General features: G+C 50.5%; 1 protein-coding gene and 1 long non-coding RNA gene across 5 annotated transcripts in view; one reads left to right on the top strand and one right to left on the bottom strand.

Moving 5' to 3' along the window:
* The window catches only part of LOC106504512, a 246233-nt gene that overhangs the window by 201060 nt on the left and 18726 nt on the right, over positions 1 to 26447 (top strand). The gene's annotated exons all lie outside the window — the stretch shown is intronic.
* Positions 11536 to 26447, bottom strand: part of ESRRB (estrogen related receptor beta) — a 188344-nt gene continuing 173432 nt past the window's right edge. For all 4 annotated transcript variants that reach the window (XM_021099544.1, XM_001928051.7, XM_021099542.1 and 1 more), the window contains 2 exons: positions 21085 to 21354; positions 11536 to 15068 (listed from right to left, as the gene is read on the bottom strand). In XM_021099544.1, the coding sequence (XP_020955203.1) occupies positions 14824 to 15068; positions 21085 to 21354 (515 nt within the window). In that variant the 3' untranslated portion in view covers positions 11536 to 14823. The remainder of the gene's footprint in view (positions 15069 to 21084; positions 21355 to 26447) is intronic.

Here is a 26447-nt window from a genome sequence, read left to right as displayed (position 1 = left end):
AAAGGAATGTGCTTCGGGCTTTGGGTAGTAAAACATAAGTAAGACAATCCCTGAGTTCAAGGACCTTGCATTCAAGCAAGGGAATAACTATGAAGTCCCAGGCAGCAGAAGCAGGCATGGGCAGAGTGAGGGAGAAGAACCACATGCATGGAAAGTCTGGGAAAGGGAGCATCTTCTTGGGTGGAAGATGGCAGAAGACAGCAGGCATGGGTGGAGAGAGAATGAGGAGGGAAATGATGAAGACATCAATATTTTCAGAACAAAATGGCTGAGAACACAAAGAAAGAGGAGAAAGTCACAGCTGGAAGAGCAGCTAGCAAGTGTGAGCCAGTCTGAAGGTGAAAGAGGAGGAGCCAGTGGAATGGGTAAGGTTGAAGGTACAAGGGAGGGGACGTTATTGATGAAGCAAAGTCCCCAAAGGGGCTGGTGAGGTGGGCTTGAGACAGGGGGAAGGGCTTGCTCTCAAGGAAAGTCGGAACTTGTTTTATTTCAAGAACAAAGGAAAAGAAGGAATTGGTGTGTGACCGAGGTAGGAAACTTAGTGATACAAGGAAGCTGGGTTGGCACCATCTTCTTAGTGAATCAGGAGGTGAGGGCACCTGCTGAAGGATGAGATAGGCTTGGGACTTTAAGAATGCTGGAGGTTGGAATATCCACTGAGGATAAAATGAAAATAAAAATTGAAACACTGAATAAAAATTGAAACACTGAATAATAATTCATATCAGTGGAAGAGCTATCTAACATTAAACCCCCTGCTGAGATTCAGTCTCACCCCAGAGCCTTTGCACATGCTGTTTTCCCTCTTTAGAACATACTGCCACTCGCTCTGCATGGTTAATATATTCTTACCTTTCTGAATTTGCCTCACATGTCATCCCTTCAGAATGACCCTCCCCCATAATCTCACCTCAAGTAACTTTCCTCCCCATCCCATAATTCTCCAACTCAGTTCCTTTGTTCCTTTCTCACATCTATAATCACTTTATTAGCTGCTGCTGCTGTTTTTTTAAAAAATCTAACCCAACTAATATGGATGCCCAGCGAAGCAGGAACCACACCTGTCTTATTTACTAGTGTATCTTCAATGTCTACACATGTGTCACACACACAGCAGGAACTCAACAAATACTTGCTGAGTAGAGGAATGAATATTGAAGAATGTGTGTTTGGAATAGAGCTCACAGCCAAGCTCTCCCGGGGGTGAGGACTGTAGGCAGAGGCTAAGATGAAGGAGGTTCATTGGGGGTGGGAGGTGGGGCAACCTGTAAAAGATAAAGGGAAGGGAGCAAAGTTGTTGCATGCGGCCCAGAAGGCAGAACCTGGATGGGCATGGGATGGGTGGAAATGAAAAGAAGACAGAGGTGGGCTCAACCTATGACTTAGTAATTAGATGTGTGCAAAAAGCAATGGAGGAGTTCCTGTCGTGGTGCAGTGGTTAACGAATCCGACTAGGAACCATGGGGTTTCGGGTTCCGTCCCTGCCCTTGCTCAGTGGGTTGAGGATCCAGCGTTGCTGTGAGCTGTGGTGTAGGTTGCAGACATGGCTCGGATCCCGCATTGCTGTGGCTCTGGCGTAGGATGGTGGCTACAGCTCCGATTGGACCCCTGGCCTGGGAACCTCCATATGCCGCAGGAGCGGCCCTAGAAAAGGCAAAAAGACAAAAAAAAAAAAAAAAAAAAAAAAAGCAATGGTTTGTCCAGTGTGTAGGGTTGCCAGATTTAGCACATAAAAAAACCCAGGACATCCAGGAGTTCCCATCGTGGCTCAGTGGTTAACAAATCTGACTAGGAACCATGAGTTTGCAGGTTCTATCCCTGGCCTCACTCAGTGGGTTAAGGATTCAGCATTGCCATGAGCTGGGTGTAGGATGCAGACGTGACTTGGATTCTGAGTTGCTGTGGCTCTGGCATAGGCCAGCATCTGTAGCTCCGATTGGACCCCTAGCCTGGGAACCTCCATATGCCACAGGCGTGGCCCTAAAAAAAGCAAAAAAAAAAAAAAAAAAACCAAAGCAACAGGACATCCAGTTAAATTTGAATTTCAGATAAACAGCTGAAATCTCATGCAATATTTGAGACATGCTTATACTAAAAACTTATCCCTTATCCCTTATTTATCTGAAATTTGAATTTAACTGAGCATCTTGGATTTTATCTGGTAATCCTAGCAGGATAAGTTTTTTGTCACTGAGGTTATATAAACCCAATCTGGAGCACTACATGGAAGATGTGGTATGGTGATTGGTTGCAATACAGAGGGTGGACTTGAGTTTAAGAGCCGTATCCCCCCTCCAACCAGGCATTTAATTTCCCCAGTTTTCCTGGGGCAGAGTGTGCAGGCAAAGGGCATCCTCCCTGCTCCCCCAGAAGGATTTAATTCATTGTCCCTGAGCCTGGCAGCTCCTTGTTTAGAGCTCTGTCCTTCAATCGCCTGCAGCAGCATCTCATACCCCGCACTCCCATCCAAGAGCAGCTAGCCTGAGGGGGGCAGGGCAGTGTGCAGGTGGCGAAGCTCATCCCTACCGCTGGGCACAGATGTGGAGCGACTGACCGCCCCTCCCCCAGAGTTGGGCTCCCTCCTCACCTCCCCTTATCAAGCCCCTCTCCTGGGTGGTGAGCTGTCACCCACCCCTGTGCTGTTCCCTCGCCCTGCCATCACCACACACACACTCGATTAGGGAATCTGAGTGACTTACAGGGGCTCCTCTTCCCCAGGGTCGGTATTTGCATAGGGTGATGGATGCTGAGATGTCATCTAAACACATCTGCACTTTGCATTTTAAACAAAGCAATTTCCAGAGGAAGCTGAGGGAGCTTTGTCTCCTTCCAGGAACGTTTCCTCCAAGTCAAATTCTCTCTCTCTCCCTCTTTTGGCAGAGAATTTTCACATCTCTCCCAGGTCCCTCTCCTCTACTGGTCTCCGGTTCACTCTCCATCCCCCCACCCCCACCGGGATAGTGACCCTAATGTGGAGCAGGGGGTTGCATGAAGAGGATGTAGGACCCAGCAGGGGTCACTTAGCCCCCTCCTCTCTGCCAGACACTGGCATCCCCTCCTTGTGTCCACTCTGCAGGAGTGACTAGGAATGTGACCTTAGGCAGAACCTATGGGACATGGTTTGGGGGACACAAAATACCTGCCCCAAGGCATCTCTGTCCACCTCCACGTCCCAGGGTACCCCACGATCCTCCATGTTTTCTTTGGGGACACAGAGCTCTGACTTCTGATAGCATACAACTGAGTCTAAGGCTTCCATCCAGGGGCTTTTAGGATGATGATAAAAGTATTACCATGATTTTGGCCCATGAGGCTAGGCTGAATTTTTTTCAAAGACAAATGAGAAGGAATAAAGTATGGAGCTCCTGGAATCTTGTCCCCAGTCATGTGGTCTGAAGGCCAGTGGCGTCACCCCAGCTCAGTTAAAAACAAGGGGCATGACTTCGGGAAAGGTCACTTAACCACCAGTACACAACAAGACCCCCTCCAGAGGCCCTACTGTGATTGTGCATGTGAGCTGCATGGCACGAAAGAAGCCCACCCGTCTAGCCAGAAATATTAGTGGCCTGACCTGAATGTGCAGCAAGCTGGGGTGGGAGCAGACATCTGTTTTGGGGTGGCTCCCATGAGGCCATGTGGCTCCCTGCTGTGGGAGGAGAATGGGGAAAGGAATGGACCCTTGTTGAGAACCTGCTGTGTGCCTGGCCCTTAAAGAATTAGTCTGATCAAATATGGCGTGGTGGTTACGAGAAGAGATTTTCATTGAACTCCTACAGATCTGGATTCAAATCTGAGCTCTGACTTTCTGCAAGTTGGTTAACCTTTCTGAGTTTTAGTCACCCATAAAATGAAGAAAGAACCATATATGCTGAAGAGAGCAGCATTTATGTCAGACACCCATCATGATGAATGAATGGGATACTATGTGCACAGCACCTGGCATGTGGATAGGGCCCCACGAACATGTAATGTGTTAGCATCTTTATAAAGCATGGTAGGTTCTATTGTGCAAGTGGAAAGGGAGGTGCCTAGCTGTGGCCACACGCTAGTGTGGGCGGAGCAGGGGCTTCTGAGCCTAGGCCAGTCTGAATTCAAAGCTTGTGCTTAACCCCCATGGCGAGTCCATGGAGGACAGAAAGCTTAGTCTCCTATCTCTAGGAGGGGGAGGCGAATCTGACCATGTCCCTCCCCTGCTTTAAACTCTGCCAGGGGAGTTCTCTTAGGGCATTAAGGATCTGGCATTTGTTGTTGTTGTTGTTGTTGTTTGTTTGTTTGCTTGCTTTTTGGGGCTACACTCTCAGCTCATGGAGGTTCCCACCAGGGGTTGCTGGAGCTACAGCTGCCAGCCTACACTACAGCCACAGCAACACCAGATCCTTAACCCACTGAGCAGGGCCAGGGATCAAACCCGAAACGTCATGGTTCCTAGTCGGAGTTGTTTCCGCTGCACCACAACGGGAACTCCGGATCTGGTGTTTTCACTCTACCTGCTTGGGGTTGCTGCTGTGGTGGAGGTTTGATCCCTGGCCTGGGAATTTTCACAGGCTGTGGGTGCAGCCAAAATGCACGCGTGCGTGTGTGCACGCACACACACACACACACTCTGCCAAAGTTTCCCATTTTTTCTGGGATAGAGAGCAGTGTCCTCCACAAGGCTGACCTTGCCCTGTGTAGCCTGGAGCCTCTGATCTCCTGTCTTCTCTTCTCTGCCCCTTTGCCACCAACCAACTAATCAAATGATCTTCTTCCAGTTTCTGGAGCAAAGCTGTGTGTACGTGTGTGTGTGTGTTTCTTTCTCCCTTCCTCAAGGCTTTTTCTCTTCCAGAGATGCTCTCCCCTAAACTTGCCTGGTTTCCTCCTTTCCTACAGATCTCAGCCTCCACCTACTTCCACAGGGCGGTTACTTGCACAAACCCTGCTCCCCAAACAGCAGGTTGATTCCCTGTTACACATGCCCATTTGTTGCTGAAAGTCTCCTGGATAAGAGGCTCACATAAACTGCTAGTGTGATGTCTATCTTCTCTGTTGAACCAGAAGCCACTGCTATCCCCCCATATCTAGCCCTGAGCCAGGTGATAAATGAATGAGAAAAGAGAGTGGGCCCAAGAAGCTAGAGTCAGTCAGGAAAAAGGAGGGCTAACTGAGAAGAGACAGCACATCCTGGATTAGAAAAGATTTCCCTAAAACAGCCCCCACACTTTGAGCCTCAAGGTGGGTCCCTGGAAGGGCACAACCTGCTTCTGTGGAACCACAGTGTGAACGGCAAAGTCATGGGCCGGTAAGGGGCAGCTCTCTGGGATTCCAGGCAGCATCCAGTATTTGGGGGTGAGGTCAATTTGCATTGGAGGCAAAATAAAATATGTGGGAGCTCCCTTTGTGGCTCAGTGGATTAAGAATCCGACAGAGTGTCTGTGAGGAGGCAGGTTCAATCCCTGGCCTCGATCAGTTCAGTGTATTAAGGATCCAGCATTGCTATGAGCTTCAGTGTAGGTTGTGAACACGGCTTGGATCTAGTGTTGCTGGGGCTGTGGTGTTGGTTGGCAGCTGCTGCTCTGATTTGACCCCTAGCCTGGGAACTTATGTATGCTGCAAGTTTAAAATGAAATAAAATATACAATAGAATAAAATAAAATAGGTGGTGAGGTTTTCAGTCTTCCTCTACTTCCCTCCACCCCATGCCTCCACTTAAGAAGAGATTTTTGCTTCCTGGATCAGCTTCTAGTGCCTCTTTAGCTTGTACAGAAAGTGGAAAGAAGCTGGAGAGGCTGAGCTGATCTAGGTAAGAAAGAGCTGAATCAGGGAGGGGAGGGCTAAGAAGAGGCACCCAGAGGCTGAGTTAGGCGGAGCTGGGACAGTGTGGAGAAGCACAAGGGAGATTTCTGGGAGCAGCTGCTGCCTGGGAGAGAGAGATGAAGGAAGAGGTTTCTGATGAAGTTTTGCTGTGCACCGATACGTTAACACCCCATTGGTGTGTTGAGGGTATGCTAAGGGTAAAACTACAGTCACTTATTTTGTGGTTGCTGGACTGTTGTTTCTTTGGAAGCAATGGGCTGGGCATTGAACATAGCATTGGGGCTTTACCTGGAACATGAATTTAATGAAGGGCTTTGAGAATGGGGACAAGTGCAGTCCGTGTGGCCCATAGGCTGCTCTGGAGTCTTCTCTCCTTTATACCAGCCCCTGTCCTAGCCTTGTGCCAAGCTTGACTACAGGGGCTTGTTGTGTGTGTCTGTGGGAGGAGGTGATGGGAGGCCCTGACGGTCCCTCTGCTCTACAGGGAAATGGGGAGAGTCCCCTCAGTAGGTCAGTGAGAGCCCCAGTGCCCTGGCTTTGGCTTGTGACAGCTGCCAATGGAATCTCTGCACCAATGAGCTGGGCATTTGGGCTGAGGAATGGGGGGATGTCTGTAGAAGTGAGACCAACTTCCAGGAAAAAGTAAGTTGGATAAAGGCCTCTGAAGACTCCTATCCCTTCCTCCTGCCGAGAAGAAGGCTTGACTTCAGATTATCAGGCATGAGACTTTGAATGGCTAAGCCCCAGGTTTCCCTGTCCATCCCAAGCCAGGAAAAGAGATGATAAGAGAAACGCACAGATGGAGCTGAACATACAGGGGCAGTCGTGGGGAGGGCCACTTGAGGTCAGGAGGAAGAGGGGGCTGTGGAAGCACCTTCATTCTTAGCACCCTTAAACAGGGAGCATGTGGTCTGCCAGAAGGCCTCCCCACTTCTTCTAGACATGAAGCCTCAGGTGCCATCTTGCTTCCTCAAACCAAAAGTTTACATGTCAGAGGAAACCAGATCAGCCTGGCTGCAGAGGCTTCAGGACTGGAGCCCTCTCTCCTCCAACTTCCAGGTCAGGTCCAAATAGGAACCATTCACGTAGAGTGTGGGACATTTGCCCCAGACAGATGTGTTGGGGTTCAAGCAAGGCTGAGTGAGGTTGAGGTGGCATCTAGTGGTGAGAAGAGTTTGGTGATGTGAGCTGACACCCCCAGATTCTGTTCCCTGGAGCCCTAAGATTTTATCCTTGATAATGCCCAGAATATGTGTAGATCAGAGTTTCTCCATCTCAGTGCTGTTGACATTTGGGGTCAGATGACTCTTTGCTGTGGGGTCTGTGCACAGTACCCTGTCTAGTAGCATCCCTGGCCTCCATCCACTAGATGCCAGTAGTGCCTCCAGTGTGACAAGAAAAGATGTCTCCAGATGTTGTCAAGTATGCTCTTGGGGGCAAAGTCTTCCCCATTTAAGATCTTCTAGTCTAAATCGTGTCCAGCAGTTGTGCACGCCCAGTCCAGCACCCGACATTGTTTTTGAGAATCAAGGGAGAGGGTATAGTTTAGGCTCATCCCTCACAACAATCAAATAAGGATATAAAATGCTCCAATATCTGTGTTTCTAGGGTGAATTCTACTCTACGGCCTTTGAGGGTAGGAAGCGAGCAAGGGAGGCTGTGGGCTGGGTGTGAGCAGGAACTCACAGCTGGTGAAATGGCCTGCACTCACCTCTGCTCTCTAGGGAAGTTCATTGCCTGTTCCCTGTTTAGCCAGCCCCCTGGCCTGCTGCCTTCTTGGTATCTCCCCTGGACTTTGGACAGCCTCTCAAACATCATTGATGCATCCACTCAGGCCCCAGAGTTGCCCTCGCTGAGTCTTCCCACCTCAGTGGATGAAAACCCTATTCTTCTAGTTTTGGGAGCCAAAATCTTTGCAATCGCCTATGACTCCTCTCTTTCCCTCATTTTCCACATCCAATCTATCAGCAAATCCTAGTGGTTTCAAAACTAATACAGGATCCAAGTGCTGCTGCTGCTGCATCTTTTTTTTTTTTTTTTTTTTAAATCATTTATTGGCCACCCAAGCCAAGGATCAGGTCCAAACCACTGCAGCTGTGACCTACGCCGAAGTTGTGGTAACGCAGGATCCTTTAACCCACTGTGCCGGGCAGGGGATTGAACCTGTGTCTTGACACTGCAGAGACGTCACAGCAGGAACACCCCCAAGTGCTTCTGAACCCCTCCTCTCTTCTTCCCAGTCCAGGCCACAGTCACCTCACCTGTGGTCTTCTAAGTGGTCTTCCTGCTTCCATCTCTGTCCTCCTAAGGCCTGTTGTCAAGACATCAGCCAAAGGCTCCTATTGACGTGTGTGATCACAGCAATTCTTTATTCAAAAATCTTCCACTTAAGAGTGAAAGGGACACTTACCATGTCCTGGAGCCCCTTATATGTGATTTTCCCCACGCCCTCTTGCCTCACCCATTTTACTTCAGCTGCACTTGCTTCCTTGATGTTCACAGAATATACCAGGCATACTCCTGCCTCAGGACCTTTGCACAGGCTGGTCCTTCTACTTGAAGAGCTTTTCCTCCAGTTGTCCACATGACTTTCACCTTTTCAATTTATTATTCAATGAAACAGTCTCATTGAGGTTGCTCTGACCACTCCTTTTAAAAGTATATCCAAATCCCCCATACCCTGTTTTTCCCCCTCATGGAATATTATCACCTTCTATCGAACTATATAATCTGGTTATTTATTGTGCTCATTGTCTCTTTTCCTCCCACTAGACTGTGTGCTCCATGAAGATAGAGGTTGTGTCTGTTCTCTTTACTGATATAGTCTCTGTGCCCAGAACAGTGCCTGGCACAGAACAGACCCTCAGTTAATATTTGTTGAATGAATGAATGACCCTCAGTTGTATTTTTTTCCCTTTCAATGAAGCTTTTGTTCTTTTGCTAACACAAAGGGGAGAATATTTGGAGAATGAATGGAGAGTTAAAGATATGGGTGAGAGTTGTCTTTTAAAAAAAATGAGCTTGAGTTGCTGTAGCACAGGCTTAATCCCCAGCCCAGCACAGTGGGTTAAGGAATCCAGCATTGGAGTTCCCATTGTGGCACAGTGGTTAATGAATCCGACTAGGAACCATGAGGTTGTGGGTTCGATCCTTGGCCTTGCTCAGTGGGTTAAGGATCCGGCATTGCTGTGAGCTGTGGTGTAGGTTGCAGATGTGGCTCAGATCCCGCATTGCTGTGGCTCTGGCATAGGCCGGTGGCCACAGCTCTAATTCAACCCCTAGCCTGGAAACCTCCATATGCCGTGGGAGCTGCTCTAGAAATGGCAAAAAGACAAAAAAAAAAAAAAAAAAAAAAAAAGGATCCAGCATTGGAGTTCCTGTCATGGCTCAGCGAAAATGAATCTGAATAGCATCCATGAGGACTCAGGTTTGGTCCCTGAACTTGCTTCAGTGGGCTAAGGATCTGGCGTTGCCATGAGCTATGGTGTAGGTTGCAGACACGGCTCAGATCCCGTGTTGCTGTGGCTCTGGAATAGGCCGCAGCTGTAGCTCTGATTAGACTCCCAGCCTGGGAACTTCCATGTGCTGCGGGTGCGGTCCTAAAAAAAAAAAAAAAAAAAAAAGATTCAGTGTTGCCACAGCTGTAGTGTAGGTTGCAGCCAAGGCTTGGATTCAGTCCCTGCTCTGGACACTTCCAACTTTAATGGCCATGGGTGCAGCCATTAAAAAAAGAGAGAGAGAGAGCTATTAGCTAGTCGGATCATAATTTTCTAGAACAATCAAAGAAGTAGCACAGAAAATTCTAAAATACAGATAGTCAGTAAAAATTTATATTTTGGTTGCCTTGTATGATGTTATAGTTGACTCTCTCCTAACTATTTTTTCTTAAGGGGGTAGCATGAATACCAGGTGTGTGTGTGTGTGTGTGTGTGTGTGTGTGTGTGTGTGTGTACACAAGTACACATGTACCAGATGTAGGTGAACTGGGAATTTACCTAAAATAATCCCTAAACTGGATACTTTCATTCCCACAAATACATAATACAGTCAGGCAGAAGACTTGCTAGGTATTGAGTTCAAAGACTGCACTGTGGATCCTCTCTTCTAAGAGCTTCAGAAAACTTACAATCAGCTAATTGAAAGTTGACCAGACCTTGAGCTGTCTAGCCATGTGGGTTCTGTGGGCATCTTGTTTGGTTGGTTGCCTTTTAGACTTCCAACCTGACACTTTTGGTGCAACAGCTAGACTGATGAGTGGGACTCGTTCAACTCTAAGGTGGTCGCAGTGATCCATCAAAGGAAAGGCACAGGAGATCCCGTCGTGGTTCAGTGGAAACGAACCCTATTGGTATCCATGTGCTTGCGGGTTTGATCCCTGGCCTGGCTCAGTGGGTTAAGGATCCAGCTTTGCTATGAGCTGTGGTATAGGTTGCAGACGTGGCTCGGATTCCGAGTTGCTGTGGCGTTGGCGTAGGACAGCAGCTACAGCTCCGATTTGACCCCTAGCCTGGGAAACTCCATGTGCGGCCCTAAAAAAAAAAAAAAAAAAAAAAAGGAAGAAAAGAAAAAAAAATAAAGGATAGGCACAAAAGCCATTGGGATTCAGAATAAAGCTCAGACATTTTCCATGGTTGTAGGAAGCGATTTTTTCTCTCTTCCCACAATGTGAAAAAAACTGGCAGCCTTCTTGCTACCATGAAGAAGGCTAGTTTGAGGACAAAGCATACAAATAAGAAGAGGGAAGAACTGAGAGAATCAGAGAAACAGAGGAGGAGCCCTATTGACTTTGTGAACCTCTAGATCAAACCCTGCCTGAGGCCTGCTCCACATTTAGATTTCACCTGTGTCCAAGGTAATAAGTTCAATAAGCTAGGGTGTCTTTTTCTTTTCTTTTTTTTTTTTTTTTTTTTGGTCTTTTTAGGGCTGCGCTCACATCATATGGAGGTTCCCAGGCTAGGGGTCAAATTGGAGCTGTAGCTGCCGGCCTACACCACTGCCACAGCAACGCCAGATCCAAGCTGCATCTGCAAACTACACCACAGCTGATGGCAATGCTGGATCCTTAACCCACTGAGCACGGTCAGGGATAGAACCCAAGTCCTCATGGATACTAGTCAGGTTCATTAACCACTGAGCCACGAGGGGAACTCCCAGGGTGTCTTTTAACTGCAGCAAAGGCATCCGGATATGGTCCTCTTTGATTTCTTTCAGGCCCTCCTTTCTGCATCTCACAGGTCCTGAGTGCCTCCTGGTATAATTCATGCTCTGTCTGTGTTGTGTGCATACATATACAGGTGCATTTCAAAATCCTAAGGCAATACGTTGTCTTTGGTTCAAATATACCTGAGGTTCCATTTCTCTGGCATTAATGAAAATAACAAATTATTTTAATATGAAACGTCTGAAAAGAGGTAGAAGGGGTTCTCACACCTGTTTCACACCGCTCAAGTTGCATTCCTGAGTTTCACTGCTGCACACACACTTTAATGCCTACTTGAATCCCCAGAGAACATAGGCTGAGCTGGTCCTCCTGACGGCCTCTCCTGGCATCAGCCTGAGACCCGAGGGCAGTGCTGTCCAGGGGACAGCCAGCTGGGAAAGATAATGTGTGAAGAAACTCTCCAATAGGCTGTTCCTTATTTATTAGATTCCAGATACATGGGACCAGGACGGAAGAATTCTAGGGCGTTTGGGAGAACACATACAGAGGTGGAAGTACGTACAGGTGGGTGATGCAATGTGGGACCGCCGTTTTAAAAAATATATACATCTTAAGAAGCCATTCCAGCCATATTATCATTATTAGAAAATAAAACAATCTCCACATAGTGCTTTTCTTTGGTGCTCTTCTGTCTTCTTGTCACAACTTTGTCACTACTGCCCCTCAGCAAAACCCCTCCACCTTCTCCCATCTGTGCAGTGGGAGGGGAGTGTCTGGATGGGTGGCCCCCAGGGCAGGGGTGGGTGCAGATTTGGGCTCCTCCAGGGCCCTGCCATGGCCTCCTACCCAACATCCTGCTCGGGTTTTGAGAGCTTCTTATTCGATTCTTAATTTGTGTCCTGGGACATCACTGACGTGTCCTGTATGCCACAACTGGGAGCCACTGTCAAGGTTCACATGTGGCCAAACCAGTCTAGAATCCTTAAAAAGGGTGGGGACATGGGGACCAAACAAAACCCAGCCAATACCACCTTCTCCATGGTTGGATTTTTTTTTTTTTCATTTTATTTCTTGGTTCATTTCAATGACCTGTATCATGAGGGTACAGCTGAGAAGGGCTATTGCCTCTTTACAGACTTTCCAGGAACAGCAGATTTGGGGGTAAACTTCAGTTTTGTGTTTGGGGGGGAAGGGATGTCCTAAACTCCTCGCTCTACCGTCCTCTACTATCAGGGCCACCTTCCCAGGGAGGTCCCAAAGCCGGCTAGGCTTCCCACTAAGAAGCTGGCCCCTGAAGTCTGAGCACCAACGGATCCATCAAGTACACATGGGGGCCTTTCCCACTGCACAGAATTCTCATCATTACTGATACATTTCCTGTTGCCATTGGAGAATTTTTAAAGTGTAAAAGCAGCAGCAGCATCCATCTCATACATACCAAGCCATCAGGGCCACCGCTCCCTCTGCTCTGCAGGGACCCTAATGCCAGGACACTTGCATTAAGTACTGGATCCAGTGAGGCAAAGCTGCCCTGTGTATAAACACCCACCCACTGCAAACCACTGTTGGCCCGAGATGCTCTGCCTAGAAAACACGGACTGCAAAGGCCAGCTGTGCACAGGCCCCTGCCAGAGCCCACAGCTAGGATCCTCATGCTTGAGCAGGAATTGACACTGCAGAGAATGGGGCCATGAGATGTGACCCTCTGCCACACCTCCTGGAGCACACAGCTGTGAGAGGCTAAGGTAGCCTCCCCCAGAACAGGCCCCATGTTCTCACCGTGCCATCTCCCCAGTCCAGATTTCATGGCATGGCCCCTGATGGCTAAGTTAGGCCTGGGTTTTTATCCCTGGTCCCTTGGAGGCACCTGTGCATCTGTCCACCCAAATTGGAGACTGCACAGCAAGCCGGGACTGAAGCATCCTGATGCCGACCGACAAGTGACTGTGGCCTTGAAGTCCCAACAGGCAAAGGAGAGGGAGGCACACTTCACTGGCCTGTGAAGTTTCCTGGAACTCCCGGCATTTACTATGTGAAGATGTCTGAGAGCAGCTGCCAGGATTTAGGCAACCCTCTTGCGTAGGGCGACCTCGGCACATCCTGGCATGAAAGTCCTGGAGGAGCAGTGTCTGGGCGTGGAGAGGTGGAACCAGCAAGAGCTGTTTTCCTTGGGAAGCTGTGAGGCTCTGGAGGGTACCTGGCTTCCTGGACCTAGTGATGGGTGAGTGGGACCTGCCTCCTCCTAGGTGACAGAATGCGGGTGGACTCCCTAGGAGTGTGCCCCGGGTGGGGCTGCTCTGATCCTTTTACGTTAGAAGGCAGCTGATTGGAAGAAGAACTTTCCATCATGCCTGATACCCCTTCATCCCCAGGAGATCAGATCGTCTAAGCTGCCCTGTGAGCACCGGATGTCATGTTCAAGGCTGCCCCGAGTGGGTTATAATGAACTTTCGTAGCCACTCATAGAAATGGGTGATGAACCTTCCCTATTCGGCCAGGACTGAGGGGTTTTCCTGGGAGATAGACTTTCAGTGCTAAGATTCGTCCTGGGCAAATCAGGATGGTTGTCACCTTACACAGCAGTCTGGAGGGCTAGTGGGGTGGGGGACGGGTAGAGGGGAAAGCAGAGAGTTGTCCCGACAGAAAGCTGGCCTTCTAAGTGCCCCCAGGGGGCCACCCATACTGCCTTAGACCAAGGGTGGCAGGAGCAAGCCCTCCTGTGGCTCTGATACAGGAGGAGGGGGCGTCCTGGTGTCCACTGCCACCAGAAGCCAGGAAAGATCAGGCAGGCTCCTCTGAGCCTCTGTCTTCAGGGCTGCCCTGTGGCTCATCTCTGCTTCTGGGGCTTTCTGTGCTCAGCAAAGATGGGTTTGGGCCTCTCCCTACTCTGCCCCCTCCTCCCAGGGATGCCAACCTGGAATAACAATGCCCAGGGCACCCTGGATAGGGTCAGGCCTCTGCACATCCACCACTACCCACCGGGCCACCTGCTCTGCACCTGCTCTGGGGGAGGGGGAGATGCACGCAGAAGGGGGAGCACTGGGGAATATTGTGACACTGCCCTTCTCTGAGCCAGCACCGCCCCCAGCTATGGGCCCTGAAGTCATCTTGGCTGGTGAACCACGGTGGGACTGAGCTCTGAGGTACAGCAGGAAGTAGCAGTGGGACTCCTTGGGGTGGGGTGGGGGAGGGAGACAGGCAGGCCCTGGGGCAGCGGTGATGGGCAGGTGGGATGGGGGGCACTGAGGGGTGGGCTGACCAGGGCAATGCATGAGCTCCAACAGCTAGTCTCCGACAGCGAGCCTGGGCCGGGAGCCTAGAGGGAGGATGGTGGAAGGTGCAGGGCCTCCTGAGGGACCCGTGGAACCCCCGAGTAGGCAGGGCTGCTGGAAGAAAGTGCCTGCCTTCTGGGAAAGGACAACTTCCAGAAGGTACCCCACCTGGTATGCCAGAGTCCTGGGCGCTGAGCACTGCCCACCCAGGCCATGGGTGGAGGAACAGGGGTGGGGTTAGGAAATATATGTGCTGCATCTTGGTGGCTGGGTGGGGGTGGGGGTGCTTCCTCGGTGGCCTCCAGCTTCAGGGGAGGCAGCTCTGGCCCAGGGCTCAGCACTGCCCATGGCAGACAAAAAACATACCAAAGAAAATGCCAGTTACAGATGAGCCCTGTGCCCTGCCCCCCATCCCCGTTCCCCCGCCCCACAGCACCCAGGACTGCACACAGCCGGGAGGCGAGGAGCCCCTTCCTCTGGGCCTGCTCATGGCCATGATACAGGACTTGAATGTTGAGGCTGGTGGCTGTGGAGGTCTCCGCGTCGGTCCATCCATTTGTCTGTCCTCAGGTGGGAGTCAGGCCGTATGCCAGGCCATCAGACCTTGGCCTCCAGCATCTCCAGGAAGAGTTTGTGCATGGGCACCTTGCCTTGCAGTTTGATGCTGTAGAAGTGCTGCACGGCCTTGGCGGCCGTCTGCCGAAGCAGGGGCAGCGTCAGCAGCAACTTGCCCGTCCTCCGAGGCTCCTCGTGGCGCTGGCTCAGCTCGTAGTCCTGCAGTGCCTCATGCAGCAGGTCCTGCAGCTTCTGGACAGCCTCCAGATCCTCGATGTACATGGAATCTGGGGGCACAAAGGGAACATCAGCAGGTGTGGCTGGGGAGCACTGCCCTAAGTGTGGGGACCACCCCGGGGCCCTTGATCTCTGCTTTGGAGCCTTCCAAATCCTCATTTTACAAAGAGGGAAGCGCACACTCAGGGAAGTTAAGCTGCCAGCCTGAACTCACAGAAGCCAATGACAGAGCTGGGGTTCCCACCCAAGGAGAGATCTGTATTTATGGAGGACTCTTCTTGAGAAACCACCAAGAGGTGGCAGCGGAAACCCAGAAAGACCTGAACATGCGCAGACCTGCCATTCCCCTGGAGATACCTACCAGAGGGACTCTGGAACCAAACTGGTGGAACTATAATCCTGTGCCCCTCACCTGCGAGCTCGGTGACCTTAGGCAAGTTATTTAATTTCCCTGCACCTCATTTTCCTCATTTGTGAAATGGGATAACAACCATACCTCTTTCAAGACATTAAATGAGTTCATGCAGATCAAGGGCTTAAAACAGCACCTGTCACAAAGCGCCCAGCTCGTAGTAACATCACCATCATCGCCACCACCCTCCTATCACCACCCCAGCATCATCGTTACCATCACTGTCATCAGCCACCACCAGCACCATCAGCACCACCATCACCTTCATCATCATGACCACCCCCCCAGCATGATCCCCATCATCCCTATCAGGATCATCCCCATCAATCATTGTCATTGCCCCACCAGCATCCCCATCACCACCGTCATCATCATCATCATCATTAGCACCACTGTCATGATCAAGTCTTCAGTGCACTCACTGACCTTACAGAACAGCGGTTACACTGTATAGACACAGATAAAGGGGCGGAGCTCTGTGTCTGGGTGCCCTGTGGTGGAGGATATGAGGGGACCGAGACAGCAAGGCTGGTGATGGACGATGCCACTGTGAGTTCTCTAAGATCCTGGGGAGGGCTTTGGACTCAAGCCATGAATTGCTAATGAAATTTACCTAAATGCCAGGAGGGCAGGGAGGCGCCCACTGCCAGTTGCGTTACAGTTGGGTCTAAGCCAAAGTAAAGCAGAACCCACGTCTTGGCCTTGGGGAAAATAGCCAGCCTTCTTTTGACATTCCTTAAAGACACTGAGCCACCAGCACCCAATGCCTGCCAAAGGTGGGAGGGTAAGCCTGCATGTAATCAAGTGAACCTGAAGCTCTGGGTGGGTTGCCAAGGAAGCCTGGGCAAGTTTCCTGAATTCCTCAAAAAAGCAGGGCAGGTCTTGCACATGTTGGTTTAGATACCAGACTGCCAAGGGCCGCTGGACCAACTGGCTGACCCCAATAATTGCCTCTGACCTTCTGGATCCACATTCAGCCCATGCCTGAAGGGTCCTGCCTCTTTCTCTTGGGAGAGTAGCAGTAGAATGAGGTGGATAAGACTCGGGAGTCTTAGATGCTGTGTGACTTTGGCCAAGTTACTTGGGCTCTCTGAGATCATCTGTGAAACAGAGCAAATGAGAGCTCATACCTAACAGGGTGGTGGTGCGGGTTAAGCGAACTCGCTCGTCATCAGGCACTTAATGGCACCTAATGAACGTTGTTATCGTTACTGTGAGAACTCTGGCTGCAGGAGAGTGCCCTGGCAGGGCTGGCCCCATACCCAAGACTCCTCCACATTTTTCTGCTTTTTGTGACCAAGGCGGTGAGGACCCCACCTCTGCCAGTTGGGGGTGAAGTATGGCTCTGTTCCTATGCTCTAGGCTGTTTCCAGAGCATGCACTCGAGGTGCACGGGTCCCTGTGAGGCTGGGACCTGGCCATGCAGACTCCCTGCCTCCTGCCAGCTTCCTCTCCCCCCCACCTCACCCTCCCCGAGGAGGTCAAAATTGGCAGCTGCCTTCGACCAAAAATAAAATAAAATAACATTGCCAGATTAATTTCTTTACAATCCATCAGCAAGTCTGTATCGATGGCATTGATAAACTGTTAATTACAAAATCAATGGCTATGAATTTTTTCTGCTGTCAGGGAGCCTTGGGGAGGCGAGGAGGTGGGCTGAAAGACAGCCAGCAGGCTCCCGGGGGGCGGGGGGGGGGAGCTGTGGCTTGGGGCCATAGCCTCTGACGTGCTCCCGCCCACTCAACTCAGCAGTGGTACCCACGGTGGCCTTTGGGGGCCCAGAATGATTCCAGTGATCTCCTGGCCCCTCTCTCTCCTCCATCTAACACACTGTCTGCCTGGTAACACACTGTCACACCGTACTGCTGGGGACAGTTTACTCCCCCACAACCTTTCATGGCTCCCTATCCTGACCCAATTACACCCACTCCCTTCACAGGCCTGGAGCTTCTGTCTGACCCCAACAGCTCTTCTAGCCCAAGCTCCAAACAGCCCTGTTCTTTCTGTTTCCTGCCTGAAGCTGATCTGTCATGACACAGCCGAGGCCTTTGGTATCACAAATTCCCCTTTCTCCACTTGGAGCTCTTTCACCTGCACAGGGCGGCAGGATGACAGGTAAACACCACTGGGCAAGAAGTCCAGGTTCCCGGAAATTTGTCTCTCAAGACAAAGCATGTACTCAGGCAAAGCTTGATGCTAGGTGAAGTTCCTGACAGGCTCCGTTGGTCATCAGGTGGCGTGTGTGAATGTGTGTGTGTGTGTGTGTGTGTGCGCGCACACGCATGTGCACGTGGGCATATGTATGTGCATGTCTGTATGTGTTGAGATCAAGGCAAGAGCAGCTGGCAGAGCTAAAGAGTCCTCTGAAAGCCCTTGCAACTTGGCAGTGTGAGGTGGGTGGAGGTGACAGTTGAGTGGCTCCCACTTCTCCCCGCTCCTCTCCTGGCACGGGCAAGCGTGAGCTCTAGGTCTCGTTAAAAGTAGTCAGGAGAGTCCAAAATCAAGCACGTGGCCTCAGGGCCTAGGCAGCCCTGTGGCATCTCCCTGTGCCTGCTGTGTCCTCCGCTTTCACTGGGTCCCTCTCCTCCGCCAGCCCCCCACAACCGCTGATGACAACACTTTCCTTTGAATGGGAGAGAACAGGGGGCGCACCCATTCTGCACGATATGGAATGATGGAGAGTTGCCATTGTGCATGTGTCAAAACTGCTAGACCCATACAACACAAATTCTGATGGCAACTGTGGCCTTACTTTCTTTCTTTCTTTTTTTTTTTTTTTTTTTTTTTTTTTTTTGTCTTTTTAGGGCGACACCCACAGCACATGGAGGTTCCCAGGCAAGGCGTCAAATCGGAGCTGTAGCGGCCAGTCTATACTACAGCCACAGCCATGCCAGATCCAAGCCGTGTCTGCGACCTACACCACAGTTTATGACAATGCTGGATCCTTAACCCTCTGAGCGAGGCCAGGGATTGAACCCGAGTCCTTATGGATGCTAGTCAGATTCATTTCCACTGAGCCATGATGGGAAATCCTAGACTTTCATTAATAATAATGTATCAATTATTAGCTCATTAATTATAACAAATTAATAGGGGACATTGTGTACAGGGGCAGGGGGACCCAGGTGGGATGGTATATGGAAGGAACTCTCTTTCTCTCTGCTCAGTTGCTTTGTTAACCTGAAACTGTACGAAATAAACCCAACAGCATGAGCGTTCTCTAACAAAGACTACATTACAATTTGGGGATCTTAAGGTGTATGTAAATGGTCTCTATAGAAGCATGTAAAATGTTTAATTCTTATTTTGCATTAGTGTTTTTTTATAAAACAGATTTGAACTTAAAAAAAAAAAAAAAAAAAAAAAAGGTTTCCTCTGTATATTAGGCCAGGTTCCCTAGAATCAGAGCCTGGGACAGGGGTCAGATGCTTGACTTGTGAAGAATGGACTTTCAGGAGAAGGAAGGCAGGGAGGCAGCATAGGGCAAAGGTGGGAACAAGTAAAGTAAGGATACCGCCTTGGCCTGGGCCTGATCCCATGCCAGGAGTCCCCCGTGTGGGTCCGTCACTGGCTGAACGTGAAAAGAGAGGGCAGCGAGGTACCCAACTGTCCAGGAAAAACAAGTGAGGGCAGGTCTCTGTTCAAAGGGCAGCTGTGAGCTATGAGCATCAAAATTCAGCAGCTGGAGCAAGGGTGCACTAACCCAGTAGAGGGGGTCTGAATGGGGCATCAACAGCTTCTCTTGCATTCTCTATGAAGCCATTTGTTAGGGGACCACCTGTCCCGGTTTTTAGGGACTGAGGTTTCCCAGGACATGGAACTTCCGGAAAAACCATGAGAGCATCAAGCAAACCGCTGGTCACCCTGTTTGTACTGTCACCATGTGGAACCAGTTCTCCCTCTTCTATATACTGATAACATTGTTTCCTCTAATATTAATAGCAATGATAATGAATATTTATTGAACCTCTAGGCCAGGCACAGGGCTAAGCGCTTTATCTTCAGTTGATCATTTAAAACAAAAGTGCTTGGAAGAGTGACAGAGCTGTCCCCACTTTACACACAGGACAAAGCTACAGAGAGCTGCCAACCTGCTCAAGGTCACACTGCTACTAAGTGTCAGAGCTAGAATTTGAACTTGGGTCCAATCTGAACTTGACTCATCTTGAGCAACTAACTACTGCATGAGCCTGGCAGCAGAATTCTGCATCCGCATGCCTGACACTCTGTCTTTAGGATGGGGACCCTGCCTTTCTCCTTCTGAAATCCCCACCACCACCCTTGGCCCTGGCCTGGTACCTGCAGAGAGTGATCACCCTCCAAGTGTGGACACAGGTTACATTCAAGCTCACTCACCTGCATGACCAACGCCCAGCCCCTTTCCTCAGGGCGTCTAGCCAAAAGTTGGTGGGGGCAAAAGAAATGGAATGAGGCCTCCTTTTTAATGCCAGGAAGGATTGCTATTTTGGGCCTGAGGATTTGAGTGGGCGATGGAAGGAGTGGGCATAAGCTTGGAGTCGATTTGGGAATCAGAGGACCTTGGTTCAAGTTCTAGCCCTGACACTCTTAACTGTGTGATGCTGGGCAATTTGCTTCACATTTCCAAGCCTCAGTTTCCATATCTGTAAACCAGGGTTAAAATAATAAGAACTTTGCTCATAGGGTTGATTGTAAGATGAAATCAGTTCATGGATAATTGACTTAATAGGTTGAGTACATATTATGTGCCAGGCATCACATAAGCATAATTATATGTAAATAAATCCCTTCCATAGTCTTGTAGGGTAGAGACTATTGCGCCCCCCTCCCCCACTTTTTTGTCTTTTTAGAGCCACACCTAAGGCATATGGAAATTTCCAGGCTAGGGATCAAATTGGAGCTACAACTGCTGGCCTATACCACAACCACAGCAACGCAGGATCGGAGTCGTGTCTTCGACCTATACCACAGCTCACAGCAGCAGCGGATCCTTAACCCATTGAGCAAGGCCAGGGATCAAACCCACATCCTCACGGATACTAGTCAGGCTTGTTACTTCTGAGGTACGACGGGAATTCCTATTGTGCCCATTTTACTGATAAAGAAACTGAGGTGCAGGAGCTCCCACTGTGGCCTGGTGGGTTAAGAATCCGACTGCAGTGGCTCAGATCACTGGGGAGGTGCAGCTTTGATCCCTAGCCCTGTACAGTGACTCAAGGATTGGTGTTGCTGTAGCCATGGCATAGGTTGCAACTGCAGCTCAGATTCCATCCTTGGGCAGGAGCTGCCATGTGCCCTGGCGGGGGTGGCCAATTTAAAAAAAAAGAAGGAAAGAAGCTGAGTTCAGTGAAGTGACTTGCCCAAGTGGCAGAAGCAAGATTTGACTCTTAGTAACCCAGCTCTAGAATCTGTGTGCCCTGTTAACCCCAGAGCTCATCTGGATGGCAGGGGCCCAGCAAAACGCCCTGCAAATCAAGGGCTTAGGAAATACTCCACCAATGCCAGCCTTCATCACCCTCTTTTCAATTCTGGGCCACCCCTTGCACAATCTTTGGTGACAAGAAGCCCTAGCATCGTGTCACCATTCCTGCCCAATCACAGGCCCCAGAGCCGTCATGCTCCCCAGGCCCGGAAGACCTCTCGGAGCTCCCCCTGCAGGCCCCACCCCGCCGTACCTGAGTTGGCCAGGGCCAGGGCCTTGAGCGTCACAAACTCCTCCTTCTCCACCTTGAGCTTCTTGTACCTGCGGACCAGCTGCAGGATGGCCCGGTAGAGCTCCAGCAGCCCCGCGAGGCGGGAGTGCTCCTCATCCATGATGTAGTCCTCGGCGTACACCAGCTTGTCGTCGTAGGGCAGCGAGCGGTACACGATGCCCAGAATGAGGATCTCCATCCAGGCGCTCTGCAGCAGGCTCATCTGGTCCCCCAGAGAGAGGTTGGAGAAGCCTGCATTAGAGGGGAGAACAGGGCGGTTAGGGGGTGGGCCAGGGGTCTCCCTGGGGCTGGCTGGAGGCTGGATCAGTCCCCAGGTACCTCCGGATCCTGCCCCTCCCACTTTACCCGCTGGCCTCATTGTCCTTCCCTTGGTGAATGAGTCAGACTTGGAATTCGTGGAAAAGACTTACATAATAAGAGCTCGGTCAATGTTGACAGTTGTTGTTATCATTATTATTGCTACTTCTATGGTATTTTTCAAATGTGTGGAGAGGCTTTTTGGTCAATTAAATGCATTTGTCATTTAAGGAGTTATCGAATTCATAGCGGAATCAGGAGGTGGCAGTACAGGGTCCTCCACTCTGAGGATCACCCCTCTCTGCTCAAACAGGGGAGGCTTTGGTTAAAGTGACACCTGACCCTCATACAGTCTCAGCTGTGCTGGGACCCTGGAAGGAGGCAGCTGCTCCAGGCCAGTGACCCCCAGTGGCCACAGCCTGGGATGGCTAAGAGCTCAAGAGCCCCCAGGGTCAGGGGGCACTTTTCTCACAGGCAGCCTGTCCTCTCAAGGGTCAGAACCCTGCTGGCTGGGCCATCACTCTCCACCTAACCCTGACCCAAGCTGTGAGCTTGGATCGTGGGTGTTTCCTCCTCCTCAGCAAGGAGGCTGAGACCAGAGCGAGAAAAGGCTGGGGCTGGGGATGGCCCCGTAATGTGACACTGAGATGGCCTGGGCTTGAATCCAGACTCCTCATTTACTACCTATAGGCTGACCTTGTAAGAGCTGTGCTACTTCCCCAAACCTCAGCTTCCTCATCTGTGAAATGGGTATGAGTGGTGCCTGCTTCAGAGAGCTGCTGTGAGCTCTACTGAGACAATGATTACATACATTTACTGTGCTTTTACTATTATTATTATTATTAACGACACGATGAAAGTCTTCATCTGCAAAATGAGAACACTGTACCAGAACTGCATTATACATGCACTTGACTTAGGTAAAGTCAATTCACATCTGCATTTAAGAGAAAAAAGGGGGGGAAAGGAAGGAAGGGAGAGAGGGAGGGAGCAGGTAGGGGAGCAGGGAGAGAGAAAGTTGATTTTTCAAATATTTTGTTCACTAAACACAAGGCAATAACTTCAACCAGAAACTTGGTGATGTGTTCCAACACTGACCATGTCAGTGGTGCCGAAAAAGAAAGGTATCCACAAAGCCATCTGCACCATGCATTCGCCCTGGAAAACTGAAAATAAAGGATCTCCGGGGTTAATTTTGCAGGACTCTTCATGCTGACTTAGAACCTAACCCTGATGTGGTGCGGTGAGGACCAAAAGAAATGGTGCATAGGAAGCACTTAGCACACCGCCCGCCCCCTCCCCACAGTCAGTGCTCAGCACACCTGAACAACTTCCTTGTTGTGGTGATGGCTGTAGGTGTTACCATTACTGCTGTTGTTGTTGGCAGCATGCTATTGGCATGACTCTCTTCTCCCCCATGGACTAGAGGCCCAGGGCGGTCCCCAGCCTCTGAACTGGTCCACCACCTGGTTCCCGTGGACTCCATCCTGCCTTCATCTGCCGCCCTCTGTCTCTAAAAGCCACAGTCCCTCCCTGTTTTCCAGCCAGTGCAATCAGTGTTCAACTTCAGGAGGCACCCCGGGGATGGAGCCCCTTTGCTCGGCAGGTCCCCCTTTCCCAGTGAGCACCCTCTTCATCTGACTGTCGTGGTTTGGGGGCAGGTCTGTACCGGCTGGACCTAGGATCACCACCTGGCCAAGGACATCCCTAGGTGATCACCCACAGAGCTGTAGCGATGACACTGATGACACCGGGCTTGACTGATACGCCTTCTGTGGGGGCGGGCGCGGGGGAGAGGCTGTGGCACAGAGCGCTCAGGTGTGTGCGTGTTACGTCCGGATCCCAGCATGGGAGAGGGAGTGGGGCTGGCTGTGGTGGCGGGGAGGGCCGGGAGTAATGAAAGATAGATAGAAATGGACATCCAATTTCCCTTATCAGGCCTCGGAGCGGGAGAGGCCTGGGGCGATGTTAATTAACAGATACCAATCAGGCGGCACAGGAGGGCGTGTGTACACAGGGATGGCACTGGGGCGGGGGTCTGAAGGCAGACGGTCTGGGAGGGAAGATGTCGGAGGTGGACGGGGCGAAATTAACAGACAATTGAAGGGGAAGGGGGCAGAGAGGGAGGGCGAGGTAGGAGCCAGTTTTCTGGAAACGGAGAAGAAAGGACTCCTGAGACGCTCGTGACTAGAGGAATGTGAGCAGTGTGCTCTGCCCCCTCGTTCACCCTGCAGATTCTTATTGAGCACCTACTAAGTGCTAGGGCCCATGCTAGGCACCAGGGACAGAACAACCCGCTCCAACGGGAGCCGGTCTCTGCCTTCAAGAGCTCCGGCAAGGAGTTCTCTAGTGGCACAGTGGGTTAGGGACCCGGCATTGTCACTGCTATGACTCGGGCTGCTGCTGTAGCGCAGGCTGAAAACATCCGCATGCTGCACGTGTGGCCAAAAAGAAATAGATCAGTCAAGAGGGAAGGACGTAGCTCAAGTTATCACATGTCCCCAAGAGGCTGTAAACAGAGCTAGTGAGTCGAAAGGTTCTCAATGCACAATGGGGGGGTTGGCCCAAATAAGTCCGGGGAGCCTTACAGAAGAGGAGACCTTGGGGCTGAGCTCTGAGAGGGAGGTAGGGCTCTGGGGCTCTCAAGGGGGCATGGATCGCTGTCACCCATGTGCTGGGCTCCCAGGAGCACAGTTGCCAAGAGACTCTCCTTCCCACCCTCAGCGTGGGCACCTGGCCTGTTGCAGAGGTGCCCCCTGAAACATTCCAGCACAGAACGGAGAATGGATACCACTGGGCCTCGACTCCTAGGTGACAAGACAGTGGGCCAAAAGCACGTGGTTGAGACCAGAGTCCAGATTTAGCTGCCTTTGCTTTTTGCATCTGAATCAGAGACAGGCCTGCAGGGCAGGTGGGAGGGTGTGGGTGGGGCCCCTTGGAGACTGTGAGACCACCACTGAAGGATGCCCTGAGGCCTGTGTGTACACCCCCCTGCTGGGCTGTTTTGAGGACGAACTTGGCCCCTGACTCCTCTCTTCCTCTTTGAGCTTCTTCAGAAGGAGCTGGAAATAGCTTTGAAAACCCAGGTGCACACTCCAAAGGGCTGCAGAGACAATACAGGCTGCTTCGTTTTGTGCAAGGTCAAGGGGAAATATTTGACATTTTCTAATATTTGATATAGTGCAAACATTCTCTAATGTTTGACAAAAGAAACACTAGAAGAAAAATGAGAAATAAAAATTATCTCTAGAAGAAAGGAGGGGGAGGGAATGAGGATGGAGGTGAGAATTCTGCATACATTTTTTTTTTTTTTTTGGTCTTTTTAGGGCGGCACCCATGGCACATGGACGTTCCCAGGCTAGAGGTCAAATCCGAACTGTAGCTACTGGCCTACACCACAGCTACAGCAACACAGGATCTGAGCCGCATCTGCGATCTACATCACAGCTCACAGCAACACCAGATCCTTAACCCACTGAGTGAGGCCAGGGATTGAACTCCATCCACATGGATCCTAGTCAGATTCGTCTCTGTTGAGCCACTAAAGGTACCCCTCTGCATACACCTTTTTGGTCTAGTTTTGGCTTTGAACCTGTCCACGTTGAAGATGTCCCAGAGTGAAATTAAATCAAGCATAACATAAAAGGCACGTTCCCTTCAACCTAGCGATCCCACTGCTAGAAATTTTCTCCCAGAAAGAAAAGTATGAATAAACACCCAAAGATAAATGTGAAAGAGATATTTGTTAGAGCCATCTGTAATGACCTAAAGCAGGAAAAAAAACCTAAATGTAATGAATTTAATACATGGACTTATTATGGAAATGTAATAAATATAATTATTAGCTGCGTGAATGGCACATTAGGAACCACTAGAAGGAATAAGAACCATTGGTGTGGATGTGGAAAGATACCCATTGCCCAAAAAGGATGTAACTCTTAAGGGCACAGATGCCACAGGCAGCCTGTCTGTTGGGATCTTAGCCCTGCAGACCACTGTCTGTGACCCTGGGCACGGTTTCTGTGCCTCCATTTCCTCATCTGTAAAATGGGAATAATAATAATACTAACCTCAGGGGATTGTTTGGATTAAATAAGCTAGCACATGGAACGCTTAGAGCACAGCTTAGCACATAGTAAATGCCCATATTATAAAGCAGTGTTTTATGTACTATGAGCTATGATGGGGGGAACACACACACACACACACACACACACACACACACACACACACACACAGAGTTACTACACATGTACAGGAAATCCCAGAATGATGCTTAAGAAAGAAGGGGAATTTATAACGCCTAACTTCCGTCCTTCTGCCGCATCCTTACTAGAAGCACACATTCTTTCTTTTTGTGAAACCCAAACAAAGGGGCTGAAGCACCGCTCGCTGCTGCCCTTCAGCAATGCACCCTTCACTTCTGGTTTCCGTGCTGGGCTGGGTCTCCTCCTTCATCAAGGGATCAGCAATTCTGGGGCAGCAGGGGTGCTGGGAGAGGCTGCCTATGGCCCATGCCCCTAGCGCTGCCCCAACTGGCTGCCCATGGCCCCTCTTTCCACCTCTCTCAGTTGCTTTATCTGATCTCATAACATTCAGGCTCTCCCCAAGCCCCCATCCCCCAGTGATCTGACAGCATGAGCTCCAAGAATTTAAAAAAAAAAAAAAAAGAGCACATAATTTGTGGCAAGTGGAGTTCATAATCTGTTAATTTATTATCGTTTCTGTCGACCTGGAGGGCCATTAGCAGAGGTAATAAAGGGAGATGTAATTATAGGATCTGAGGCCACTCCAGACACAGCTGCTGTCACTCGGCAGCCCATATTTCATCGGCCGCTGGCGCTCCTCTCTCCCCAGTGTGAGCCAGACGGTGGCTACCTGGGAGCAAGGCCCCTGAAGGACCCTCTGCGAGGAGGCCTCTGGGGGGTCCCCTGCAAAGGCCGTGCACATATCAGCCGGGGCCGGCAGGAGGCGGCTGTCCTGGCCCAGGGGGCTCTCGGGGCTGCCTGGGGTGGGGGGCCAACAGC

The sequence above is a fragment of the Sus scrofa genome, chromosome 7 (genome assembly GCF_000003025.6).
Source record: "Sus scrofa isolate TJ Tabasco breed Duroc chromosome 7, Sscrofa11.1, whole genome shotgun sequence".
NCBI lineage: Eukaryota > Metazoa > Chordata > Mammalia > Artiodactyla > Suidae > Sus > Sus scrofa.
Note: the sequence above shows the minus strand (reverse complement) of the source record. Positions and strands in the feature narration are given on the sequence as shown.